The sequence below is a fragment of the Megalobrama amblycephala genome, linkage group LG7 (genome assembly GCF_018812025.1).
Source record: "Megalobrama amblycephala isolate DHTTF-2021 linkage group LG7, ASM1881202v1, whole genome shotgun sequence".
Classification (NCBI taxonomy): domain Eukaryota; kingdom Metazoa; phylum Chordata; class Actinopteri; order Cypriniformes; family Xenocyprididae; genus Megalobrama; species Megalobrama amblycephala.
The window spans coordinates 42,525,220-42,551,560 of record NC_063050.1 but is presented as its reverse complement, the minus strand read 5'-3'; the positions used below and the strand labels follow the sequence as shown (position 1 = coordinate 42,551,560).

The 26,341-nt window shown below is 35.8% G+C and overlaps 1 protein-coding gene across 1 annotated transcript in view; it reads right to left on the bottom strand.

Moving 5' to 3' along the window:
• Nucleotides 1-2,207: 2,207 nt before the first annotated feature.
• Nucleotides 2,208-26,341, bottom strand: part of prss12 (serine protease 12) — a 42,705-nt gene continuing 18,571 nt past the window's right edge. The window contains 7 exon segments of the mRNA XM_048197583.1: nt 2,208-2,682; nt 2,684-2,952; nt 8,634-8,932; nt 16,746-16,868; nt 17,021-17,099; nt 20,188-20,390; nt 23,820-23,961. Of these exon segments, the coding sequence (XP_048053540.1) occupies nt 2,644-2,682; nt 2,684-2,952; nt 8,634-8,932; nt 16,746-16,868; nt 17,021-17,099; nt 20,188-20,390; nt 23,820-23,961 (1,154 nt within the window). The 3' untranslated portion in view covers nt 2,208-2,643.

Genomic DNA, 26,341 nt, shown 5'->3' with positions numbered 1-26,341 from the left:
AAACCACAAAAAAATCTGGACTTGCTGAAAGTATAGCTTGTCTGTGTATTTTGAAAACCTAAAGCTAACAGTTGTTAGAAACATCCTCAAATACAAGCTCTGGATGTGCATTCACACAAACACACAGAACATACTGTATGTTGCCACACAATGAATGATTTTTTTATACATACTCATCTGATAATCTCAGTCAAAACATTTTTAGATTTCCCTCAAATTAAATTTCCCAGTTTAAGAAGCTGACAGTTCTTTGACAGTAAGCTACTATATTCCATTACGTACTCCAACGACAAATGTTTACACCAATTGACAAATGTTTAATGCTCCAAACTGAGGTTGTAAGACTAGGATTTTAAGTTTCTCTAAATATTTACCAGTGTTTGTTTTCTTGTTAATGACATTGCAGCCCTCGTGAATTGAGCATCACATGCCACATGACTTGACATACTCCTTTTAGGCAAGAATATAAGCACCATGCCACAAGTCCAGAGATATTTAAACAGATATATAATGGCAATACTAAGCACTACTGAATTATTGACCCTGTGTGAACAGATTAACACTTTTTACAGTTTTCATAGTATAGTTACTTACCACAAGATTACAAACATGAAATTTACAAAAGTCCAAACTGAAACACCATAGTTTGTGCAAAATAACAGAGCTTGTGGTTGGTCAGAGCAGAGGTTTTTCCTCTTTTTTTTTTAACAGACCAATAATGGATTGCATTAAAAAGGGGGCGTAGTCCGTATCAAGACTACATTCATAAATCATGCTTTTGTGATCATTAATCATGCTAACATGAAATGCTCCTCATCACAACACTAAAACAAGGAGGTATAAACAGCTTTGCATTGCACATAATTCCCATATCCCACAGGTCTCTGGCTTTTTGGAAGAGAGTTTGGCACTGCAAAAATATTAAGCAAATGATGATATGTGCTTTTTGTCCTCATGTTAAGATACAGCAAGCCTCAGTCCAACTATCATCATGAACATCTGATCTATAACAAATGATGTCATGGTTCCTGTGGAGGTTTATGATGTCATCTAATGTGTTGATGAGGTGATGTGGTCGGTTACTTAGCAATGGCATGGTAAATGTATCCCAGGAGTTTAGAATTACCATACATTTCTTGGCAGGAAATCTAGAATCTTCTCCTTTTAGCATTAAAGCTTAATGTGATTTCAAGCCATTGGAACGTTCTTCAATCCGTTATGTATCAAATTGGAACATTACTTGTCCCATTTTATGTTCAAACAGTATCTGTCTCTCAATGGCATAAAGTATACAGTCACTTCGATACATGTCCATTCCTCCTTTTAAGAAAAGAAGTCAATAATTCCATATTCACAATTGTGGTCTCTGCAACCTAGAAGTGCTTTCATTTAAAAAAAAAAAAAAAAAGAAAAGAAAAAGGATGAAGACCTGAAATAACATCAATTTAAGACCTCCAAATGCATCGCTATCAAGACGGGCCTTTAAACCTTTGCAAATACTGATTTTTATTTATTTATTTTTTCCCCCAGTAAAAATATCTAGCCATCTTTAAAACAAGATAAATTTAGTGTTAACAAAAAAAACCTGACAAATTATTTTTGTCTTGTTTTAAACATAAAAATACAGGGATTTATGCCTAAAATACAAAAAAAAAAGAGCAATATTTTAGATAATAATTCAAGAAATATTCTTTGAAAATCTATTATCGTCTTAATCGAATATCTTTTTTCAATATTAAAAATTAAATGTTTCTAATGTTTTCTACGGAAGAGGATTAGGGCCAAGCAATAATAAAAAAATAAAACCATCTCGAGATTAAAATTGTTAAATTTCGAGAAAAAACTCGTTATATTTTGAGAAAAAAGTCGAGATAAAATGTTGAAAATAAAGTCATTAAATTACAAGAAAAAAGTTGTTATAAAAGTCGTTTTTCTTATAATTTAACGAATTTGTTCTCGTAATCTAATGACTTTTTTCTCATAATTTAATGACTTTATTCTCAACATTTTATCTCAACTTTTTTTCTCAAAATTTAACGACTTTTTTTCTCATAATTTAACGAATTTGTTCTTGTAATCTAACGATTTTTTTCTCATAATTTAATGACTTTATTCTCAACATTTTATCTAGACTTTTTTCTCGAAATGTAACTACTTGTTTTCTCATAATTTAACTAATTTGTTCTTGTAATCTAACGATTTTTTTCTCATAATTTAATGACTTTATTCTCAACATTTTATTTCGACTTTTTTCTTGAAATTTAACAATTTTTTTCTCGAAATTTAACAACTGGCCCTAATCCTTTTCCGTAGTTTTCTCTAAATTCATTCAGGATGTTTAGATATTTTTACTGGAGAGCAAAATACTGATTAAGAAAATTATTATTATTATTATTTTTTTTTTTGCAGTGTAATTTCAGTGCAAAGTTCAAGTTTTGTGATGACTATAATTTGCCAGGCACTGCGTAATTACTACTATCTCTCTGACATTTAAGACTTATTTGGAATACTAGAGTTAATTTCAGCAAGTTAACTTCAACAAGTTATAAAATTGTTTTAAAATATTATCTAAAAATGTGCTTAATTTTTCTGCCCCCATAGTCAGAATGTCTGTTATTAGTTGATTGAAATTTCCATCCGGTCCTATTGGCCGATGACCTTCTTAATCCAGGGCACGAAGGACGGAGACTTTGGTGTAGACGCCGGGTGCGTCTTGCAGTCGACACGCGTGACCCCATGATGTGACCCCATATACAACCCAACTTCCACTCGGCCTCTCACACACCAACGGACCTCCGCTATCTCCGCGGCAACTGTCCACGCGGCGGTCGTCGTGGGAGGAGCCGGCACACAGCATGCGATTGGTGAACTGGTCAGAATAGCGCTGCTCACACTGACGCTTGCTCAACACTGAAATCGAGGCCTGCTGGAGAGTTTTTGAATATGCACGACCTGAGAAAAGGTGAAAAAAATCCAACAGGTCAGAAAGTCCTCCTTTCTTTTAAATTGAAGTCTGGAAGTAATCAGACTTAACTGTTCACGTATGCAGTGGAGTGTACAGTCACTTTTCTGTCAGTGCGATCACACACTTCATTCATCCCACTTTAGAATTCCGTTTAGAAGTCCACTTACAGAGAGAAGACTTCTCAAAAGACTCCACAGGTGATTTACAGCACATCGTGACCATAGAATGAAACCCCACTATCGGCACGTCACATGATAATCTGTAGATGCTTGACACTGACATTATAATTACACACTGTAGTTCCTTGATGATTTCCTCATGTTCTGTGTCAGCCTCTGATTACAGCTCTGTCATGTCTGTCATTTTTGATTAGGCTAGACAGCTGGAAAGGTGTGGCCAGAAAAGAAAATAAAGTGTGCTTAATTGTATTGAATGTGCACTTAAATTAAATAAAAGGCCACTTTAAGTGTACTTTAAAAGTACACTTTCATGGCTATGTTTCTGTAAAAGTGCATTTTGGAATGATGACTAGGGATGCAATGGGGCAGAAAATTTCCAGAAACTTTTCAAAGTTTCCCGAAAGTTTCCAAAAATCCTGGAAATTTATTGGAAATTTTCTGCTCCATTGCATTAAAGTACATTTAAATAATTATGTTTTAATAATTATTTGTTGTGCTTTAAAGAAGTAAAATGTAACACATGTTGTCTAACATACTAAAGCACATACTTGATTTTAATTATAAGTTGATAAGTGTTTTTCGATATTACATTTAAAGTTAATACATTTAAAATGTGCTAACTTGCATATTCATTATTACAAATGTGCAATTGCAAATTTTAAATACATGAAAAGTTTCATAGAAAGACAGTACATTTGGCAGTGCACTTAAACCATATTTCAAAAACAATAGGAGTAATTATGAAATTATATATAAAGTTGTACTTAAGGGATAGTTCACCCAAAAATGAAAATTTACTCGCCCTCAAGTTGTTCCAAACCTGTATGAATTTCTTTCTTCTGCTGAACACAAAAGAAGATATTTGGAATAATGTCGGTAAGCAAACAGTTGATGGACCCCATTGACTTCCATAGTATGGAAAAAAATACTATGGAAGTCAATGGGGTCCATCAACTGTTTGCTTACCAACATTTTTCCAAATATCTTCTTTTGTGTTCAGCATGGGGGGAAAAAAATCATTCAGGGCGAGTAAATGATGACAATAATCCCTTTAATTGTCTCAAAAAAGAACCCTCAAGTTCAGCTAATTGCATTTAATATAAATTTAAACTATAATGCATTTTACTTTAACTGCAATTAACATGCCATTAAGCGCTCAAAAACATTACATTCAGTTCACTTATATTAAAGGTGGTACAGGGGATGTTTTCGTCGACTGAGTTTTTGAAATGAGCGCATGCGGAAGAACAATCCCCCTCCTTCACAGCTCATTTGAAGTGAACGCCTCCCAAAACTCGTGCACGAGTGTTTGTTTACCACCGGCATTCGCTGTGTTATTAAGCCGGGCACACATTTTACGACTAGCTAAAACATTCTGACTGTGCTCAACATACAGCGATAGTTTCCTGCTCCTGAAGCAGATTTATATATTCACATTTATAGATTCACATGGAATTTGAACACCGACTGTAATCGCAGACTAAACGCAACTGGCTCTGACTGGACGCGTTTGAGCGCGATCAGTCATAAGTATCAATTTACATTCATAATCGGCCTTACAATCGTTAAGCCGTGCACACACTTAGTGGATTCATTATGTCGGACTCACCGCAGGTAACTCATAATCTGCAGTTGTTACTCCTGTCTCCCGACAAAAACATTGCATGCGGCGCCTGTAGAGTGTGGAAAGTTAAGCGCAGCCGCGCACGTCTCTCACAAGGAACGTCATGGCAGTGATTGACAAGCCAGAGGGCCAATCGTTTACGTGATGATCGCGTAAACGATTGGCTGATGTTTTTAAGGCCCTGCCTCGTGCACAGATGATGTATATTAATATTATTCCTTTCAGTGCACCTAATAAATTGTCTTTTATCACTTAGTAAAGACAGTTTCAAGTAATATTGCAAAAATGTATAAAACAAAACATCCTCTTTACCACCTTTAAGTACATTCTTTTAAAGAATATCACATCCGTAATAAGTATGCTAAAGAGTACATCTTAACAATAAAAATGTTTGTAGGAGTATATTATGTGTGAGTAGATATGTGTAACTGTTGCTAGCTACTAATATTTTTGTCTCACTGGACATCTGGTTGGAGAAATTATCAAATGACATCGTTTTACAGGCCCATAATCTCAAAAAACACTAACGCAGACTCTTTTGTGATTATTAACACGTTAAATGGCACTCAGTCATGTGCTCATACATAAACCAGTGCTTACAAATACCCTCACGCAAATATGCAACCTTGTTTGCAAATACCACCAAGGATACAAATAATTACTAAATGTTTGAAATGGATGATGCCTGCATGATTGCTGCAGAAAAACAGATGTTATACTGATAAAATGATCTACGTGTTCAGCAAACAGAAACTCAGAAACACAAAAACATTTTTATCACGTATTAAGCAGATTTCTACAAATGCTGACAAATGATTAATTGTTTAGAATTCCTCACTTCTTGCCTAAATACAGATGGTTATTGTTCAAGTTCAAGTGAAACAAACTGTTTTCCTTTTAAGACTGTGAACTTTTCACCCTAAACAACTTTATAACATGCGTTAGTTATCCTTTGTTGTTAAGTCCGAATGAACATTCAGTTGTTAAACAAATAATTCAGAATCTGAATAGATAAGCCATGTACGAGAACACACCTATGACCTTAAAGGAAAAACTTCTCTGTTTTCAACCACATTGACAAACATGCTTCAATGCTGCAGCAGATTAAAGAAAACAACACGAGTTTGAAACGGCATGTAAATAATGACAAAATAATAAATGCATTTACTTTTTTGGTGAATTATTCCTTAAAATGAGCCTATGGCCTTCATTACAAAAGTGTAACAAATATATTTAAATGCATGACAATGATCAATAGAAATCACATTCAAGTATATTTTAGTTTGTCAGTAGATTCACCAGTAAACCATATTTTAGGCAGTAGAAGTAATTATGAATTTACTTCTAAAGTAGGGCTGTCAAATGATTAATCGTGATTAATCGCATCCAAACTAAGTTTGTTTACATAATATACGTGTGTGTACTGTATATTTTTATGTATATACTAGGACTGTCAAAATAACGCGTTCATTTCGATTAATTAATCTGAGAAAAAATAACGCAGATTAATCCATTCTGTATTGACCTTTGAACCTGGAGCCGTTCTAGCCACCATTTGACTGTAAAATGAACGAGCAGAGCTCCTCCTCTGTGCGCGCGTGAGCTCTCTCTGTCTTCAAAGTAAGCACCGTCTTTGCACTCTCTCTACCTCACACATAATAATCTAAATCAACTGACACAATGCTAAAAGTTCGTAAGACCGAATCCATGTTTCACGAGGCGCATTCGGAGAATGTTTTTCCTGAATAACCGCTGGCTGTGAATAGCACTCAAAAGAACGTCACCTCATCTTCTCTGACAGGCGCCCTGCACGTGCAGCTGACATAAACCACACTTTCAGTAAACAAAAAGAAAATCCTGTCCAGTGGTGAAGTGTTTTCTGTGTTGACAAATCTTTTGCGATGTCCTATAACAGTCACGATTCGCACGCAACGCGTCAACGTCCGCTAATGTCCAATTCGCGACCTAATGACTCATTTGAACAGATTCATTTTAATGAATCATGACAACAACTGATCTGTCCACATGGTCTATAATGAATCATTTACTCGAACAACTCTGAAATGAGAACATAAGTGTGCTTACCCCATTTAGCAAGAGTGTTAGTAAAATTAGCCTTAATAACCCACAATATTTTCAAGTTATTTAAATGACAATGTGTAGTAAATTAGGCCTACCTATAAAATCAGTTAGTTTAGACTGGAGTGAGGTGAAACCAGAACAAAGCAAGTTGTTGTTAGCTAGGTGCATTCAATTGTATATGGTAGAAAATTATATTATTAGTTAATATAACTTCTAAATGCTACTTTTTAATACTTTTCAGGTTTAGCAAAAAAGCATCTTTTCAAAGCTATAAAATCACTTTTTTTTGCAAAGAGGGCAAGAAAGAATTACAGTGAGAGTGACGGGTACTTTATTGTTAGTATCGGGCTCGCAGATCACGTGGGTAGGACACTTTTTACTGTTTGTGTGGATGACCATGTCTGTCAGACCATTTTTGACCCAGGAAAAACCCTGCATTGATTCATTTGAATTGAAATATTTAACACTTTCACAGCAAACATTATGTATGCGATTAATTTAGATTAATTAATCACAGAGTATGTAATTAATTAGATTAAAATTTTGAATCGATTGACAGCCCTAGTATATACTGTACAAGTATAAACACATATATGTATATATATAAGATTTATATTATATATAAATATTTTAAATATATAAATAGTTTTGTTAAATATATACATGCACGTGTGTATATTTATATATATACGTAATAAAATACACACATATATTATGTAAACAAACTTTTATTTTGGATGCGATTAATCACGATTAATCGTTTGTCCTACTTAAATGAGTCAAAAAAGGAAAATGTGAAACTTTAACACATTTTTATTCAATTGCAATTAACATGCAATTAAGTGTCTAAAAACATTATTCAGTTCACACTTGCTGTAATTATATTCTTTTAAAGTATATTATTTATGTAGTAAGTACTCTCTTTAAAAGTATGCTAAAGCATTCTTTTTCAAAAAGGTGAGAAGTTTTATTCAGAAATCTTCTGCTCTAGTTTTTGTACTACTCTGATTTATTCTTGAAATTTGCCTGTGCTTTTCCTCATTTGTACATCCACTGGATAAAATCAACTGTTAAATGATTAAATGAAAATGTCATCACACCATTTTACCAAAAACTTTAACTTGTGTTTCCTCCAGGAGTTTGAGCATGCCTCAGTTGGTGAGAGAGTGATTGTTTCAGATGGAACACAGAACAAAGACTGATATCTTACAGTGTGTGATCATCGCTGTCAGTTCTGCTTTCACACTGTCTGATCACATCTTTTGCCTGTCAGCCTGTGCTATTCAAAAGAGCCAAAAACACATCCATTTTACACGCTCAGCCTCAGTTCTTGTTCTAATTGTGCTCAAAGCATCCTTCATTTCAAGAATGAAAGTTTGAGGCTGTCTGGCAGTCTAATTGTTTCTGAATCAGATCTGCATCGATTTCTTTAGCTTTAAGGAAATATGTATGGAGAGAGTGTGTGTGCGCGCGTTTTTGTGATTTATGAGGACGCAAATTTGTATAATGACAAGGGTATTACACTGGTATTATGACGTAAACATGAAATATGAGGACATTTCATGAGTTCTCATATTTAAAATAGCTTTAAAAACATACTAAACAATGTTTTATTAAAAATGTAAAAATGCAGAATGTTTTGTGTGATGGGTAGGTTTAGAATGTACAGTTTGTACAGTATAAAAACCATTACGCCTATCTAATTTCCTCACTTTGATAGCAAAACAAACGTGCTTGTGTGTGTGTGTGTGTGTGTGTGTGTGTGTTTCATGGCATTTCCAACCTGTGTCTCCCCAGCCTGTGATGTAGCAGTTGGCGATGTCCTTTGGCACTTTTTCCCTCCGCATTGGCAGGCAGGCGGGCAGCACGAAACGGTTTAGCATGACACACTCGCCCGTGACGCCCCTGTGAGCTCTGTGGCCAGACACTCGCACCAGTGCCAGGTCGTAGTCATTACTGTCAGCATGGTAGCGCGGGTGAAGGACGATCTTCTCAACGGCATACTCTTCCTCATATTCTTCAGGAACCAGAGAGTGATAATCACCCACACGAACTTTATACAGCCCAGTGTTGTTACCGTATCTAAGAAAGAGCACATAACAGACCCGTAACTAAACTTCAGACCAGGGAATGTCAGACATATTGGTCAGACCTCACTAATCAGCCAATAACCATGACCACTTGGTGATAAACAGAAGTGAATCTATGTACAATATTTTGGTGAACATAAATTGGTGATCGGCTGATATTAGAGGGCCTCATTTATAAAACGTGCATACACACAGATTTGAATTGTGTACATACACTAAAATCTACGCCAACATTCATATTTATAAAAACAGTCTTTGACATGGAAAAGTGCTTAGCACCACATCAGGGTTCAAGCAGGCGTACACACTTTTCCTTGTGGCAGAGTTGGAGTACGGCAGGTATTTGGAAATCTAAGCAATTCTTGCCGCTCGCCATTCTCAAGTAAAGGATTTGGACGTTGACTGGTGCATTTTTATATGTTAATAATGACACTAATTAGGTAGCGTTTACAAGGAAAGCATTCAGCTGCTTTTAAATTTCAAGATTATTTGCAATTTATAAATTTCACATCTAGAAGAGAGGAGTATGCATGTTTTTTGTGAGTATGTTCATTCTCTGAATCACACATATGCACATTTAAGAAATAATCGTTAGATTAGATCGTTAGGACAGTTTCTTTGCAACATTTTATAAATGAGGCCCAAAGACCTTTTTAAATAATTTAATTTATACACTACCATTTAAAAGTTTGGGATCAATATGATATTTATTTTAAGAAAATATATTAAGTTATATTTAGCAAGAATGCATTAAGTTGATAAAAAAGTGACATTTACAATTTTAAAAAAGATTTCTATTTCAAATAAAAGCTGTTTTTTTCCCAATTTTGAATTTTCTATTCATGAAAGAAAAAAGATCAGTTTCCACAAATGTTCCACAATGTTTTCAATATTGATAATAATAAGAAATGTTTCTTGAGCACTAAATCAGCATATTAGTATGATTTCTAAAGGACCATGTGACACTAAAAAATCAGCTTTGCCATCACAGGAATAAATTACATTTTAAAATATATTAAAAATAGAAAACCGTTATTTTAAACTATAATAATAATTCACAATATTTCTGTTTTTACTGTATTATCAAATAAATGCAGCCTTGGTGAGCAGAAGAGACTTCTTTCAAACACATACTTTTGAATGATACTGTTTATCAGACAATAATGGATAATTATTTGTGTATTTTTACATTGTCTTTGCCGTCATCTAATGATCGCTTAAAGTTAATCTTTAAAAACACTAAAAATTTAAACACTGCTAAATGTAGTTTTTAAATCTTAAAACAAATATCTATTTTTCATGCTGAACATTATACAATTGGGATATGTAAATGCACTTGTAGCATTTAAAATGACATAAAATGAGCATTTTATTTTTCATTTATTTAGGCCATTTTATTTAGTATAGGCCATTAACATCGGTCATATTATGATAACTTATTGAGGCAAAAAGCCCAAATAAAATTACAAAAAAAAGATAGACAGGGCATACGGACAGGACACATTCAGAAAGACTGAACACAACTGAACAGAACACAATCATCAAAGAAGTATACGGGACAACACAGCAGTGTAATACATTATCACAGGATGATTTATGGCTTCTCTATGTGCCACTCAAATACGCCCTCACATGACAAATCAGGGCCCTCCCTCAGGAACTTCATGTCAACCGATCTTAGGGTCCCCAAAGCCAAACCATGTGCATTCACAAACACACACTTGCAAAACCACAGTCACGGTCAGTTGGTGAAAACATACATACAGGACGTTTTCCTTTTTCCATAAACCCAACACCATGACATCACACCCACAAAGGTCTTTGCGTGAAACAGAATGTCTCCTGTGCATGGCAGGTCTCCTGTTTCTTTGCTGTGATTGGTGAGACTGACATATCTCTTCATATAAAGTTTTCAAACTGGGGTCTGAGGACCCCGAGAGAGCTGCAAGGTCGTCTGTGGAAGCGTTTTTTGAATATAAACAATATAAAATATATAAAATTATATATTTTATATAAATAATAAATAATATATACAATAAAATAAGAAAATCACGAGATTAATCACAATTATTGTATTCTATTGACAACCACAGTTGTAATTTTCTCCTCAGGTTTAAAAAACCCTAAATGCCTGTTAATTTAATAGCACATACATATTTCCCATATGTAAACTATTTAGATACTGTATATCCTTTATGAGTAGGGAATAAACAGAATGAAGAGCTGTAGTTTGCACTGCAGTGACTCTGTGTATGTGTATGTGCCCTCCTGTCTGCTTGTTAGTGATCGAAACCGTTGGTGTGTAACGGAAATATATATGTGGTGCCAGAGAGAGAAACAGCAGTGTCCTGTTACACGGTCAGGTCTTTTCTGGAAAACGGATCTGCCCTGTCCGGAATGACACTCTTGGTCTGGCAGTAGTCAGCAGCAGGATCAGCACCACATTCCCAAAGTCTCTTCATGAGAGACACTCTGGAAAGGGCAGTTCTGAGCCTGACACTGTATATATTAAGCTTCTAATACTCACAATCAATGTTAATCCTTACTGTAGTACTGATCTCAATGAGGTTATTAAAAGGTTATTCTGTCTGAGGCATGGCCAAGTGGGCAGTGCGCTGACATACTGCACTTGAACCCAACTTTGAATCTGGATCATTTCTCAATAACAACCCCCACTTCTTTTTTTTTCTTTAAAAAAGCAATCTTACTGACTGCAAGCTATATATGCATAGATATAATATTTATTATAAGACTTTAAGACTTTTTTTTTTTTTTTTTAAATTTAATTGTAATTTGACTATTGACTATTCTATGCCTGGAAATGACAACTTTAAACTTTTAATATACACTCAAAGAAAAGATTTTTTGATGCTGTTCAGTTTATTTAAACAATTTATTTTGATTCAACACCATTGTATCAGGTTTCTGGTTTAAATGTGATTGATTCATGTTAAATTGACTTGAAACGATTACTCTTTGACTTAACTTGATGTTTAATGGAATAACATGTTTCAATCAAGTAAACCCAACCAGGACTCAATCAAACAGGATTTTCACTTCCCATCATGCTTTGCAAAGGGGCTGAAGTAGGAGTGTAAATGTTGAAATAAAGTGTTATTTTAAGCAGTTTTTAGAAGATGAGAAAATGGAAAGACTTTTCAATGTTTACTGTTCTAAAGTTTCTGTTAATTAATAGTTTTAGGGTTACCATTGTGGTGAATTGTTGCACTTGTGCTTGGGTTGAGGACCTGCTAACAAACTTTCAAATTACTTTAATAAGAAAGTAATCACTGTGGTAGTAATCACTGGGTTGCAATTCCCAAAAGCATTGTAAAGCCGAGTTCAGACTGCACGATTTTCAAAGTAGTCGGGTCACTGTTCTTTTCACACTGCATGACTATCTTGGCCAGCATTCAGTCGCTGCTGTGTTCAAACTGCACGATGGATCGGCGACAGAAGGTTTCACACTGTATGACTTTACAATAGGAAGAATCGCCGACAGCTCTGTCTGGCACGCAAACTACGTTTCGCACGCAAACACACGCGAGATGTGACAAGGAAACAACGCGTGCAGGACCGAAGTTATTATTATTATTATTATTAAAAACGGTAGCCCACAAGAAGCTTGCAATACGAGTTGCCTGTGCGCTGATTTGCAGCGAATATAGAAAAAGAAAAGAAAAATAAGGAGGAGGAAATGGTTGGCGAGACTGTGGATTGTGTGTTCTGCAACGAGAGTTGGAGGTAAATAAATAACTTTTCAATGTGCTGCTGTTGCGGATGGTCAAGCAAATGTTTGTGCTTTGCTTCTGTATGATAAAAATTGTAATGTTTATCTGAAACGAAGCCATGCTTGCTGATATTTTGGTCTATAACTCCTCCCCGAACTCCCCGCTGCTCTGTATCTCGCTCTCTCATTGGCTGTCGGTCATCGCTGATGTAGTTTTCAGTCAGAACACTTTTCACACAGCAGGATTTTGAATCGCCGACAGGTCCAGATATTTAGCATGCCAAATATCTCACGGGCATCGGCGACTCGTCGGCGATTCTCTCAGATCGCGCCTTTGCTCATTCACACTGCGTGATTGTCACTCACGTGAATGAGCACCGATTTGCTTGTGATTTCGGGCATTTGTCTGCGATTTCTCAAAACCTGTCGGCGAGCCAAAATCGGGGCTAAAATCGTGCAGTCTGAACTCGGCATTAGCCTATGTTGATTGTAAAACCATTGCCACCAATGGACTTATGATCAATTTAGGCTTTACGATGTTTTTGGTTAAGGCAATTTAGGATGAATCCAGTATCACATCTAGATTTCTAACACAGAACATCACAAAAGTTATATAAATCACAAAATTAAACAAGAAGAATTCATTGTAAAAATCAATGTATATGAAAACAATTTATTTTTTATTTATTTATTTATTGCTTTTTATTTATTTTCCAAAACATTGCAAATTAGTTGGGCTGACACTATTAAATTAAGCTGTGCCCAACCATAGTAAATAAGTTGAATCAACCTTAATAAATTAAGTTGACCCAACGTAAGTATATTAAATTGGAATAACAGAATTGCACAATCCTGAAATAAAGCAACTTAATCATGTGGAAATCCTTTCCATGAATTTTTTATGTTCGTTCAAAGAATTTTTTTGAGTGTAGTGTTATTAAATTATTAGTTTTTAAAATACTTTACATGAGCGTTAACTGACAGCAAAAGTAACATAAATATAGAAATAGGGGAAATGGGCTTTTGCAATTAAATATCCAATTTCAGCATATTAAAAGAGCCTCTATGAATGGCCAATAACTGATAAAGTTCAGTACTCTATTCATCGGTAACTCACATTTGCTCACTAATCTAACACTCAGATTTTCAGGAGCCGGATGCTACATCTGTTGACAGCTATCAAACACTTAGGTTGTTCATTATGGCAGTTCCGACATTAAGGCTGACTTCAGCATATTGCTTTCTCAATCCTTTAATACTTTGTTGGTTGTAACCCCAGAGTTTAATTAAGGTTGGCTAACAACCGGGCATACAGCATAAAAATAGTTAAGCGCTAATGTGTGTGTGTACATGCTATTTTTGCACAAATGTCAGGTTACCTTCTGCAAACTCGGAAGTGAGAGACTAACTTTAGTCCTCTCGAGCTAAATGAGCTCAAATGATTTAAAACAACTGTTATGCTGTTCTGTATGCTATTAATTGCATTCTTGAAAAAGTGTGTGTACGTGTCTGAGGAAAAAGAGGGAGGGGGCCGCAAAGGTATCTAGATTTATAGCTCTGTGTAGGAGAGCGTGTAACTAGAGGAAACTTTAGCAGTAGTCTGATGTCATGGATCATATTTTGAGGGCTCAGTGCTTGGATAGTTGATAAAAAGCAGATTCAATCTTACTTAAACCGCTCACACAGCCAAAGATTTTAAACTGAGACTCTTTTTTTTTTTCAAATGAAAACCCTAAATGGCTCAGGAAACTGCCACTAACGTACATTCTTCACAGTAATGTGGAAATGCAGCACAGTCTCAGACCTGAACTGAAGACAGATCATTTACCAGACTGATCCTTATGGGAAGCAGAAAGTGTTTGTGTGGACATGTTTTTATTGCTTTGCCTCTGGCATGCTATTATTATTCTTCCTTAATGTGAACAGTTTTATCCCTTTGGTGAAAACTCATCAAATGTAGCATGAAGGGTCTGTGGCTAATTGCATATAGTGTAAGTTTGGGATCGATGGGATGTATCATTGCCTAGCAACAAGCCATTGGCCCTCATTTATCAAACGATCGTACGCCAGAAAACTGTGCGTACACTCGTTTCCACGTAAAATTTGGCATTTATCAATATGAGCGTGAGCGGTGGCTACGATCAAATCTCACATCAGGTCTCAGCTCGTGTACGCACGTTTTTGAGTCAGCGGGAACTTGCGTGCAGCAGTAAATCTGGTGGAGAACTGTTATGAGAACATTTAGTTTATTTTCCTGACCGACAATCACTCACTAACCGATCATTAACCATTAAACCACACGATTAAAACGTCAAATTAAAATTAAATTAGAATAGATGCGTGTCTTAAAATACCACAAATGTTTGTTTTTTTTTTTTTTTTCCAGGGATCTATCTTTGGATGCGCAAATGGCAACATCAAAAGAACATTAGGATTCACACATCATACACCTGCAACACAGAGAAAAACTGAGCCTACAAGGAATAAAAAATAGGACTACATGAAATATATTTCACTGACATAATTAACAGATTAACAAAACAAAAGAGAAAAACTGTGCATCAAGTAGGGCTAGTAAAGGCTATGCTCATTTGATGCATTGTCTATTCGTTTTCTTTATTTTATTAAAATATTTATCTTTATTTTATTAAATTCAATTGATCGCGCAGGCGCCTCACTCACACACGCAGATGCAACGTATCAGTTCTAGCATTGCTAACTTTACATTTCAGCCATTTATCAGCAAACTAAATGGAGAGAAAGTTAACACTGCTAAGTTTAATGGTCCGAGTACATCTACATCTGTACCAGTCGGCACGCACAACGCCCATCCAAACACATTTTTGCGCATGTGAAGGATGATGATTTATTGAAACAAGAGTGAAACAGAATACCTTAGTTTACCTTAGAAAACCTTAGTTACAGTAGTTCAGCAACCAATAAATGTTACATCGTGAATATGGAAATGTTTGGATTCCTCCCGAATGAGAGAGGTAGGCTATGTGAGCCCATTTCAGTTTTGCTTTAAATAAATTAATTTCTGCTTTATAATGAATGCTACTATAGCCTAATTTGTGTTTCAATATATAGCTACTTATTTTTTGTTCTTGTTCAGAATAAAATAAATTTAAAGGATTTTCTGTGGAGTGAGGTACTAAAAAAGTTTATATATATATATATATATATATATATATATATATATATATATATATATATAAGTTTGAAGTTTGAATCAGGTCTCCTCTGTTGGAGTAGAATTGGCTAGTGAACAGTTTATCAGTTAACTCTTAACTCTTCAATGGAGAGTCATCAGAGGAAACTAAGCAAAACATGAAATTTGAGATTGAAATTTTTAAGTCAATTTCATCTGCTTCTTAGCAATAGCTTCCTATACAATCTGGATTCTGCTCCTCGCATGTATATATTGTATCATTATATTATTTCACAGGAAATGTCAAAAGCTATAATATAAGAATCTGCACAGAAGAACATGATATTATTGTTTGGAAATTAATTTCAGAAAAAGAGGAACATACACTGCAAAACATTATTTTGTGATGTTTATGCTTTAAACCATTTTTTGTCTTATTACACAATTTTGTTTCAAATGTATTTACATTTAGATATTTTTACTAGAAAACAAGGCAGAAGTTAAGCGTATAGTTAATGTTTTTTTGTAGTGTGACATCTTCACTAAATTATGAATATTTTGATTTGCTTGCTCTGCCTTTGTTATTGAACTTGAATTATTGGAGCTATTTAACTTTGTTTGTCTTGCAGCCGGAATGATTAAGAGTGTTTATTTGCAAGTCACAAATAATGATTAAATAATTAGGCACAGGCTCAGAGGAAGTGTGGGAAGAAGCTATATTGTTTAAAACAGACAATTAGAAATATGTTTTGTTTGTGTTTCAGCCTATTTTGTGTTATTTAGCTGTGTGAGTCACAGTGGAAAATTGGAAACACAAGAAAGAAGTGTGTGTACATGTTTGTGTGTGTGGGTGGACTTTATTTATGCCTTGCAGATGTGATACAGAATGAAGATGTACCTGTCCATATGTATGCATGTATGTACCTCTTAAAGCAGTGAGCAGAGGTGAGGATCCAGCAGCTGTTTATCAAAGTGGCTCCACATACCAACCTTCCATCTGCCTGAGACCCCCGCATACGCACAGCTGCCTGCCACGGCCAGCCCCCACTATACCACACACACACAAACACACACTATAAATTTGCATTTAACCGCTCTGCATATACATCTTCTCATTCCGACCACATTAACAATTATTTTCGAATGTGTAATTTGTTATGTCAAAGATGTTTGTATACATTTTGACCCTCTCTGCTTACCGTAGAGAGTTTTCCCCTCCTATTATTCTCTTCTGACGGGTATGAGAGGGTCTTAGACCACACATGGAGCCCACTGCCTCTGTAATGTGAAACAAACACATGTTTCTATAAAGCAAGTATGGGTGAATCTCACGAAACCTGCCTCAGATCTGTTTCACAACAAATCAGAAAAAAAAAAAAAAAAATATATATATATATATATATATATATATATATATATATATATATATATATATATATATATATTGCAAATGTAAAATGAAGCCTAGGATTCTTCTTATTACTGTGATGTGTTTATATAATATTCATTATTTAGGTATTAAAATGATTTATATAAATAACATAAATAACATTATTTACATCATGTCAGTGTTTGTTGTACTGCCTTTAAATAGGTAACACTTTAGTTAACTAACTGCTTATTAGCATGCATATTACTAGGATTTTTGGCTGTTTATTAGTACTTATAAAGCAGATATTAATGCCTTATTCTGCAGGACTATATTCTACATCCCTTAATCCTACTTAAAGGATTAGTTCACTTTCAAATGAAAATTAGCCCAAGTTTTACTCACCCTCAAGCCATCCTAGGTGTATATGACTTTCTTTTTTCTCATAAACACTCTCGGAGATATTTTAATAAATATCCTGACGCAAATGAGCTTTATTATGGCAGTGAACGGAACCCACGAGTACTTCTGAAGTGGTGATGCACTTGTGTAAAAAAAAAAAAATCCATATTTAACAAGTTTAAGTTTAAGAATTAAAATATCTAGCTTCCGCTAGACCGCCTTCCGTATTCAACGTACGAAGAAAGCGTAAAACTCTTGCAGTTAAAAAAGCCAGTTTACACTGTCTTCATAACTTGAATACTGAGGCCGGTCTGGCGGAAGCTAGATATTTTACTTCAGAACTTGTTAAATATGGATATTTTTTTTACACAAACGCATTGCTTCGCTTCGCTTCAGAAGGCCTTTATTAACCCCCCAGAGCCATGTGGAGTATGTTAATGATGGATGGAAGCACTTTTTTCATCTCATACTCATGACCCCTGTTCACTGCCATAATAAAGCTCGGATGCGTCAGGATATTTATTAAAATATCTCAGAGAGTGTTTATCAGAAAGAAGAAAGTCTTGTACACCTAGGAGAGTAGCTTGGGAGTGAGTAAAGCTTGGGCAAATTTTCATTTGAAAGTAAACTAATCCTTTAATACCTAAACTTAACTACCTTACTAACTATTAATAAGCAGTAATTAGGAGTTTATTGAGGCAAAAGTCATAGTTAATAGTAAGAATTGGACCCTAATTGAAAGTGTGACCGAAAAATGTATTACAGTATTTTTTACTGTAAAAAGAATATATTGAAAAGTACCACTGAAAGTAATGGCTTAATTTTAGGCTTAATTTTCTGTATGCACGATATAATTTCTTTATTTTTCATCTTTTTGATTTTGGGATGAAATGGGACATGGGCATGCTTTTGTGAGATTCAGCTGTATGCATTTGTGTTTGTGTGTACATACAGTACAGAACTGCTTGATGGACCTAAGGATGTAGAGTAGAGTAACATATAATAACACAAAAAGATGTGTGTGTAGCTTGTGTGTCCTCAGTGTTTAATGGAGAAAGCACCGCAAGCCGGATAAACTAGCATTAGCGTAATTAGATTGATAAGAATAATAAAGCACAAATGAAGTCTAAGTGCCAGTGATCATGAGATGGCGAGCCAAACCACATCCTTTAAAGCAGACATAACACACACACACACACACACCACTCCGGCACAAACTAGAGATCTGATCAGATAGGTTTCATCTTTCACTCTTGCTTTTAAATGGTTTCAAGTATTTTAACAGGTGTTTGGATCTCTAAATCTATCCTTCAAAACCACTGTCTAGGACTCTACATTTACCTGTGCTTCAAAATGCTAATTTTCCATTAATTTTGAAGACCACGAAATACAATGAAGTCAGCTACTCTTGTAAAGTCCAAGAATGTCTGTTCATTCAATTCCAGTTCATTTAATGTGCCTAAAAGAAATAGATCATCGTAACATGAAAATTCCAACCCAGTCTCATTAGAAAAACGTACCTGTGGGAACGTTTTCGTGAGTCTGCGAAATACGTACCAATACGTACATATCATTGCAGTTTCAATGTGAAATGTCCACTGAGTGGCGCTAAAAGCATGTTCATTTTTTTGCCTGAACAGACAAACATGAATATAGTAAGTTTTTATGTTGGTTTTTATACAAATCACCGCAGTTCTGATTTGACATTTGCACTCCTTTGCGTTTTAAAATAACGTACCACCAACACTACACCTAAACTTACCCGATAGTGTTAACAAAAGCAAATGTGACATAAAAAGCGTCCGTAATCATGCCGTTTTAGCTTAGATCTCTCTTTGAGCTCTTTTACCATGACTCGCCTTTCACAGGATTCGTGCCCAAGTCTTTCTCGTCTTAAGTACAACTCGGTATCAGGTGAGCTACCGAGCAAGCTTGTTATGTCAGGAAAGCAAAACATATGGAGCTGGTTAAGCGATGCAAAGTCCAAAATATATTCGTTTACAAATCGTTCACTTTGGTAAAAAAGCGTTTTGAAGTCAAAATAACATATTTTGCAAGGAGACATGAAAATGAGTCTTTATTAATCCATAATCTAACTGTGTATGAAAACGATTTAAAGGCCTTGCTGTTTTAATGCCTCTAGCGTTCATTTCTGTTGGAAACTGCAGTGATATGTAGGCATTGGTACGTATTTTGGCGACTCGTGAAAACGTTCCCACAGGTAGTGTGTTTCCTATGAGACCAGGTTGGAAAATTCTGTCATCATTTACTACCCTTCATGTCTTTCCAAAACCATGTGATTTTTTTTTTCTTGTAAGAACACAAAAGGAGATGTTAGGCAGAATGTTCAAACTGCTCTTTTTAATTCAGTTTAAGTAAACACTATTTTTCTGGTACTATTATGGGTTTTTGTCATTTTTGAAGCTTGAAACTTTCATTGTATTGGAAAGAGCTACATTAACATTCTGGTAAACTACTCCTATTATGTTCCATGAAAGACAGAAAACACAGGTTTGGGTAAATATCCCTTTAAACATTGTCAGCATCATATATTTGAATGCTGTAGCTATGAGAGGATCAAGGAGAATTTCCCACCTTTGACCCCAGCAGAATCCTTCTGTAACCCATAGTCACAAATAACACCGGCATCTTCGCTATGGCGACAGTTGTGTGTCCCAAACGGCTGTTTGATACAGTCAGTAAGAGAATGTTCCCCACCCGTACACTTTACGTTGTCAATGTGAATAGGCCCCTCGCCTTCTCCGAAATACGCCATTACACGAGCTTTAGCCATCCCACTGCAAAAGAATGAAAGTAAAAGATACATTTTGTTACATTCTGTTTCAAAACTGTTAAGTTTTAGAAGAACTAAAAGTACTACAACTACAACTGAAATGAAAAATTAAACCTAATTAGAAAAAATATAAATAACAAAAGCACATAACAAAATGACTATAACTTAAGCTAAAATTAAATAAAAAATTCTAAATATTAATAAATACTATAATAGTACATAAATAATACTAAAATACCACTGTTGTATAAAAGCTTGAGATGTGTGCTGTTGCGCATAACAGCACCAGTCAATTATTGATTAATTCACCAATCAGAATCCTGTAGTTTAGCAAGATTCAGTTACCTTGCTCAATATGAAGTGTGAATGTTACCTACAAGCAAACACTAAACAATGAAAGATCTGGGTGGGTTTCAGGTGTATTCACTTGAGAGAAATATATAGGATGTTGTACCACACATCCACAGGCAAGCACAGAATATCAAATATAACACAAGAGAGAAGTGTCGCCAACTCCAGCTGAGAGAACTGAGCTCATCAGATATGAGCATTAGTTACACTGTGATAACCTGACCTCTGACCCCCCCTTAGGAGGTGAGCGTGAGGGAAGGTGTTGATCACATTAGTGTGTGTAAATCTGAGTCTTCTCAGTTTTGTAATCTGAGCTCAAAAATAACACATGCATGATTCATAACTGAACTTATATCACTTCCAAACAAGAAAAACAATCTGATGATGAAACAGACCAGAGCCTATTGCTAAATAAAATGAATTTTCTATTGTGATAGAAGTGAATTCTTTCTCTTTCTATTCTCCTGAGTGTATATGACTGTGTGTGTCACTGGCAACATTACAACACAAGGTTTTATAGTCTTTATTATGCTATTCATAGTTTTCACGTGGCGTCACACCCTTATATGAATGCCCACCTGATGGGCAAAACAAGGCTTTCCTTCATTGCCCACCAGTCATTTTTATCAGGTTTGTGCTAAGTATTAATGTAGTAAGACAGTGATATTAAATGACCAAATTCAGTATACACCTTATTGATGTATACTATGTACACTCAAGCAGATGTCTCCAGAATAAACACAATGCACAGTTTCTTGTTAAGCGTTTTTCACCATTTAGCGTGTTGTGTTCATATTCTGGGCTCATCTGATCACCTGTATATTAGTATGCATCTTCAATAAGGTTTATACTGAATTTGATCTTTTAATATCACTGTTTTAATACATTAAGTGTTTTTCAAGTTAGAATGTCCTGCTGTTTTTAGTAGTTGAAATACTGCAGCAGGTGCTGTATATGGATCACAAGACTTGCATTTTGTTCACATGTTTTTGATTTTCTTCTTTTGAGATGGAAAATTGACAGGTCTGTAATTCTCTAACAGTTGGGGGCTCGTCCGGGATATTCCCAAGAAACACGGAACTGAGAAGTCATCCTCCATCACAGGTAAGTTGTTTTTAATGATTTCCTGTGGTAGTAGGATTGATTGATCTCATAATAGGTAGTGTTATCCTTGGATGGAGCTCTGAGAGAGTTAGTCCAGGAAGATTTGTCTGTAAGGGTACTGTTTAAAAGCACAGCTACCTGACAAATATTTTGGTTATACCTCCGGACTGAGGAAGATCTGTTTAGATCCGTTCTGACGGAAAACAAAGTGTTGATGGAAATATTCCATTTGACAAATTAATAAAATTGGCAGAATAATTATAATTAAAGAATTATAAAGAGAACCCTTTGGTTTGGTGAGGGCAAATTAAAAATCAAAATTGTGATTAAGTGAAGGATGGGGCAAAAGATATTAAGATCAATACAAGATGAGACACCCTGAAATTGGATGTTTAGAAATAGTTGTGGATATTGGACCGAGCCCTATTTCTCACATTTAAAAGGGTGGACTCAGGGAAAAATACAATTGGATCCTTTCCCCGAAGAGGGCTCTTTTAAGCCAGGGGTTATGGAAAGTGAAAATTCAATGATTAATGGGGGCTGGGGAGATCCAGAGCGGAATTATAAGTACATGAAAGAGTCGTACAATAAATGGAAAGAAATGAAAACATATTGGGATAAAGGTCCAGAGAGGCTAAAATTAAAAAAGGGAAAAAGGGGTACCCATACCAGCCCCATGCCCCAATATCCCCATCAAATATTTGTCAATATAAGGCTCCTACATTAGAGGAATTGAAACAACCTCTCATTCTACCAAAATTATACCCCACCCTGCCAGAATGTGGGATGAGGAAGAGCATTTAGAGCTACAAAGGATGGCGGCTCAAAAAGAGGATTTCGAAAAGAGATATATGCCGATAACACTAAACAGGGGCTAAAAGAATCTGCCGCAGCTTTCGTAAATCGATTCAAAAAGTCATGGGAGGAGGATTCTAAATTGCCGACCACAATTTTGGCCCCTGTTTAGATCTAATTCAGTCTGCATGTTTTGCCCTCCAGGTCTCTGTGGCAGTCATGTGACTGAAAATTATGAATAGTAATATGTCATAAAAATAGTCATTAGAATAGTCAGGTTATAACACATTTTGCTAGATAACAATGGCCCTGTTTACACCTGGTATTAAGATGCTTTTGTTCGATTGGATCACAAGTAGACGAGGGAGACACATACCCGTTTACACCTGGTATTTTAATCCATCTCTTTTGTCCACTTTCAACCACTTCTGTCCTCATTTCTTCGAGGGGAGGGTCTATGGGCAGGTAAATGTATGGGCTTTTTTAGAACTTTCGATCTAATGGACAAAATAAGCTTGCGCAATTTACATATGAACGCTGCAGGAGACGACGGAAAAACAGGGAGCAGCTTTCATTTCTGCTCTGATAGCCACAAGACAATGCCGAACGTGGTGAGTGTGTGTTAGAAATTTAGAAATAATGAGAGAACATTGTGCTTGATACACTTTTCGTCTTCAAACCAATCTTGTGTCTTCAGCCGACAAAGTTTAAATCCCGTCTGGCTAGCGCGCTTCCCGTAAGGTTTACGAGTTCAGTAGGCGGAGAGTATGCAGTCTTTTTTCGCTGTTCGAACGTATTCGACCTCATGAACGTTTCCACTACGAAAGCAATCCGGTCGAATACATTTTCAACAACTACTGCAAGTGGTCGAAAGTAGACAAGCCCAAAGTGTTTTACACTCTGTTTACACCGGTATTTAGCGTCGTCCACTTGTGAGCCGATCGACCAAAATGCATCTTAACACCAGGTGGAAACAGAAGACCCTGTTTCCACCTGGTATTAAGATACATTTTGGTCGATCAGATCACAAGTGGACGACGCTAAATACCGGTGTAAACAGAATTTGGTTACACATTACATTAAATGTCTATGTCATCATTAAATTATTACACCTTTACTTTACCAGGTCATCTCTGAATGATATTAAAAACTGAACATACAAGGCTGTTCATGTTGATTTCACCTGTAACCCAGCTGTCTGCACACCACCTCTGCATCCCGATCCGTCCATCCGTCATCACAAACCGTCCCCCACTGGCCACCCACCAGGATCTCAACACGCCCCTCTCTCTCATTCTCTCCGCCCACCAGTCTCACAGGTAGACCTGACAGATAGGTAAAACAAAGTATATGAATTTCGCTTTGATCAGAAGGTGGTAGTGTAGTGGTTAAACATCTGGGCGGATCTGATTGGCTATAGGTTCAAACTAGCAGGTGACTGCTAATTTAACATATTAGATATACATATAATTTATATGTTCTGTATAATGATGTTTAAAGTGATTGTTCACCCAAAAATTACAATTTATTGTCCTCTCATGTCACCGCAAATCTGTATGCTTTCACATGTAAATATATTTTGAATAATGATGGTAACAGTTTTGGTTACTGACTTTCAGTGTATGGACAAAAAAAAAAACTTTTCTTTGACTTTCAGACATGACTTTCTTTCTTATGTGGAACACAAAAGAAGAGAGGAAGAAAAGAGGAATGAGGGAGGCTATGGAAAGACATCTTATGTCCACATATATGAGTTTGAATGTGTGTGTATCACAGTAAGAGACATAAAAAAAAACACCTGGTGCTGGAGGGACAGTTTTAGGTTTCCACTCATGAAACATCTGCCTCCACTTACACATATACACAGACACACATACACACATACACACACATAAACGCAATCAATCATCAGCTACTGGCCCGTCAGCAATATCAGCAGCACTCTCCGTGCAAGAAAAAGAAAACATGATTTACTAACCATACATTCATACACATTTGCACCCAAAATTAATATGAATTTAACAGCAAAATTTGTTTGTAAAAGCTGATAGTTCTGACTCAAAATTTTGATTAGACAATTATGCATACTTATAACTGCTCAATAGCTGAATTCCATAGTAATGTGCCAAGTTGCTTTATTGCGTGACAACCAAACAAAGCCTACAGGCTTGGATTATTTTAAATTTAGTGTTTGATTATTATTTCTATCAATTGAGTCACTTTACAGTAACTTGTGTGCAAGTTATGCCTTATCGCTCATATTCTATGCATCTATGTAATGTTCTATACATTACGAGACCATACAGCTTTATGAACATCTGCATTACTAGTCATTCCTAAAGCTTAAAGTTCATTTCTCACAGTCATGTCTCATCTGTCAGCAGCTATTCAAGTACTTTTTTTATTAAATCAAATGTACTTCAAAATGTACTTCATAAAGCCTTCAGCACCAGCGGCACGCACACACATACACTCACATACGATAATGATTCCTGCTGAAATGGTTTTTTCAGATGGTCTCTACTTTTCATCAGCTCTGTCTGTGAGATGTCATGAAAAACACTCCAAAAACCACATAGGCATATACTCAGAGGGGTTTTATTTATTTGGACTCATTGTCCAAATACCGTGTTTCTGCTAAGTTCACGTCGAGAGTGAGAACTTGAGGTTTTGTATATATAATGGTCATCTTTCATTCATATATAAGGTTTTCTGGTGTGTGAGCAAGAAAGATAGAGACAGAGACATAGATGTAGAGTAATAATTCACGTTAAGTCAATGGAATCACAATAGCAGCAAAACTGACATCACTGTGCTGATCTGTGAGGTAAATCTGTTGCTTTCTGCAGAATGCATTTAAGCATGATCAAGTGTGTTAAAATGAGCTGAGAGTATTACTATTGAGATGAATGACTTTGTGAAGGACGGGTGTTCCGGTTCTGTGGAAATCTGCAGAAATTCTCTATTGTGGGCACAGATTCCATGTGGACCCTTATGGATTCCATGTGGCTCAAAGGCAAATGGGAACTAAATTTAAGTTCATTCAGTGAGAAGGAGGCATTAGTCAAGCTCTGAGAGTTTCCCATAGAGTCACACTCCCCACATTTTCATAGAGCCATCAACTTGACAGAGGAAGCTATGTGTGTGTGTGTGGTCCTGGGATTCCCTACGTTATGGGGACCAAATGTCCCCACAAGTATAGTAATACCGGTAAATTTTGACCCTGTGGGGACATTTTTTTGGTCCCCAGCTTATACATCATATAGAATGATCTTTTTTGAAAATCTAAAATAGCAGAAAGTTTTCTGTGATGGGCAGGTTTAGTGTAGGGGGATAGAATATATAGTTTGTACTTCGCAAAAACAGCTCGATGGGGGAGACGTGGTGGCAAGAGGAGACCCATGACAATCAGGTCAGAAGAGAGGAATCTAAAGACAATCTGATCTTCAATCTTACCGGTCAAGGATTACATCCACAAGAAGACTGCTGAACAAAGGCTTAAGTTTTGTTCCAGCTAAAGCTACAGATCCTTTTGTCACTAAAATTGAGTTTTTTCAGGCATTAAAATGCTTTTACAAGAGTGACAAAGTAAATCAACAAAATGTATATAGCTACAGTGATCATGCTAAATTTAAGCCTAACAGCACCTTCTGTATCTAATTCATCTAGTGATACATATTGTAGGCTAGGATGGGATGGCTAATT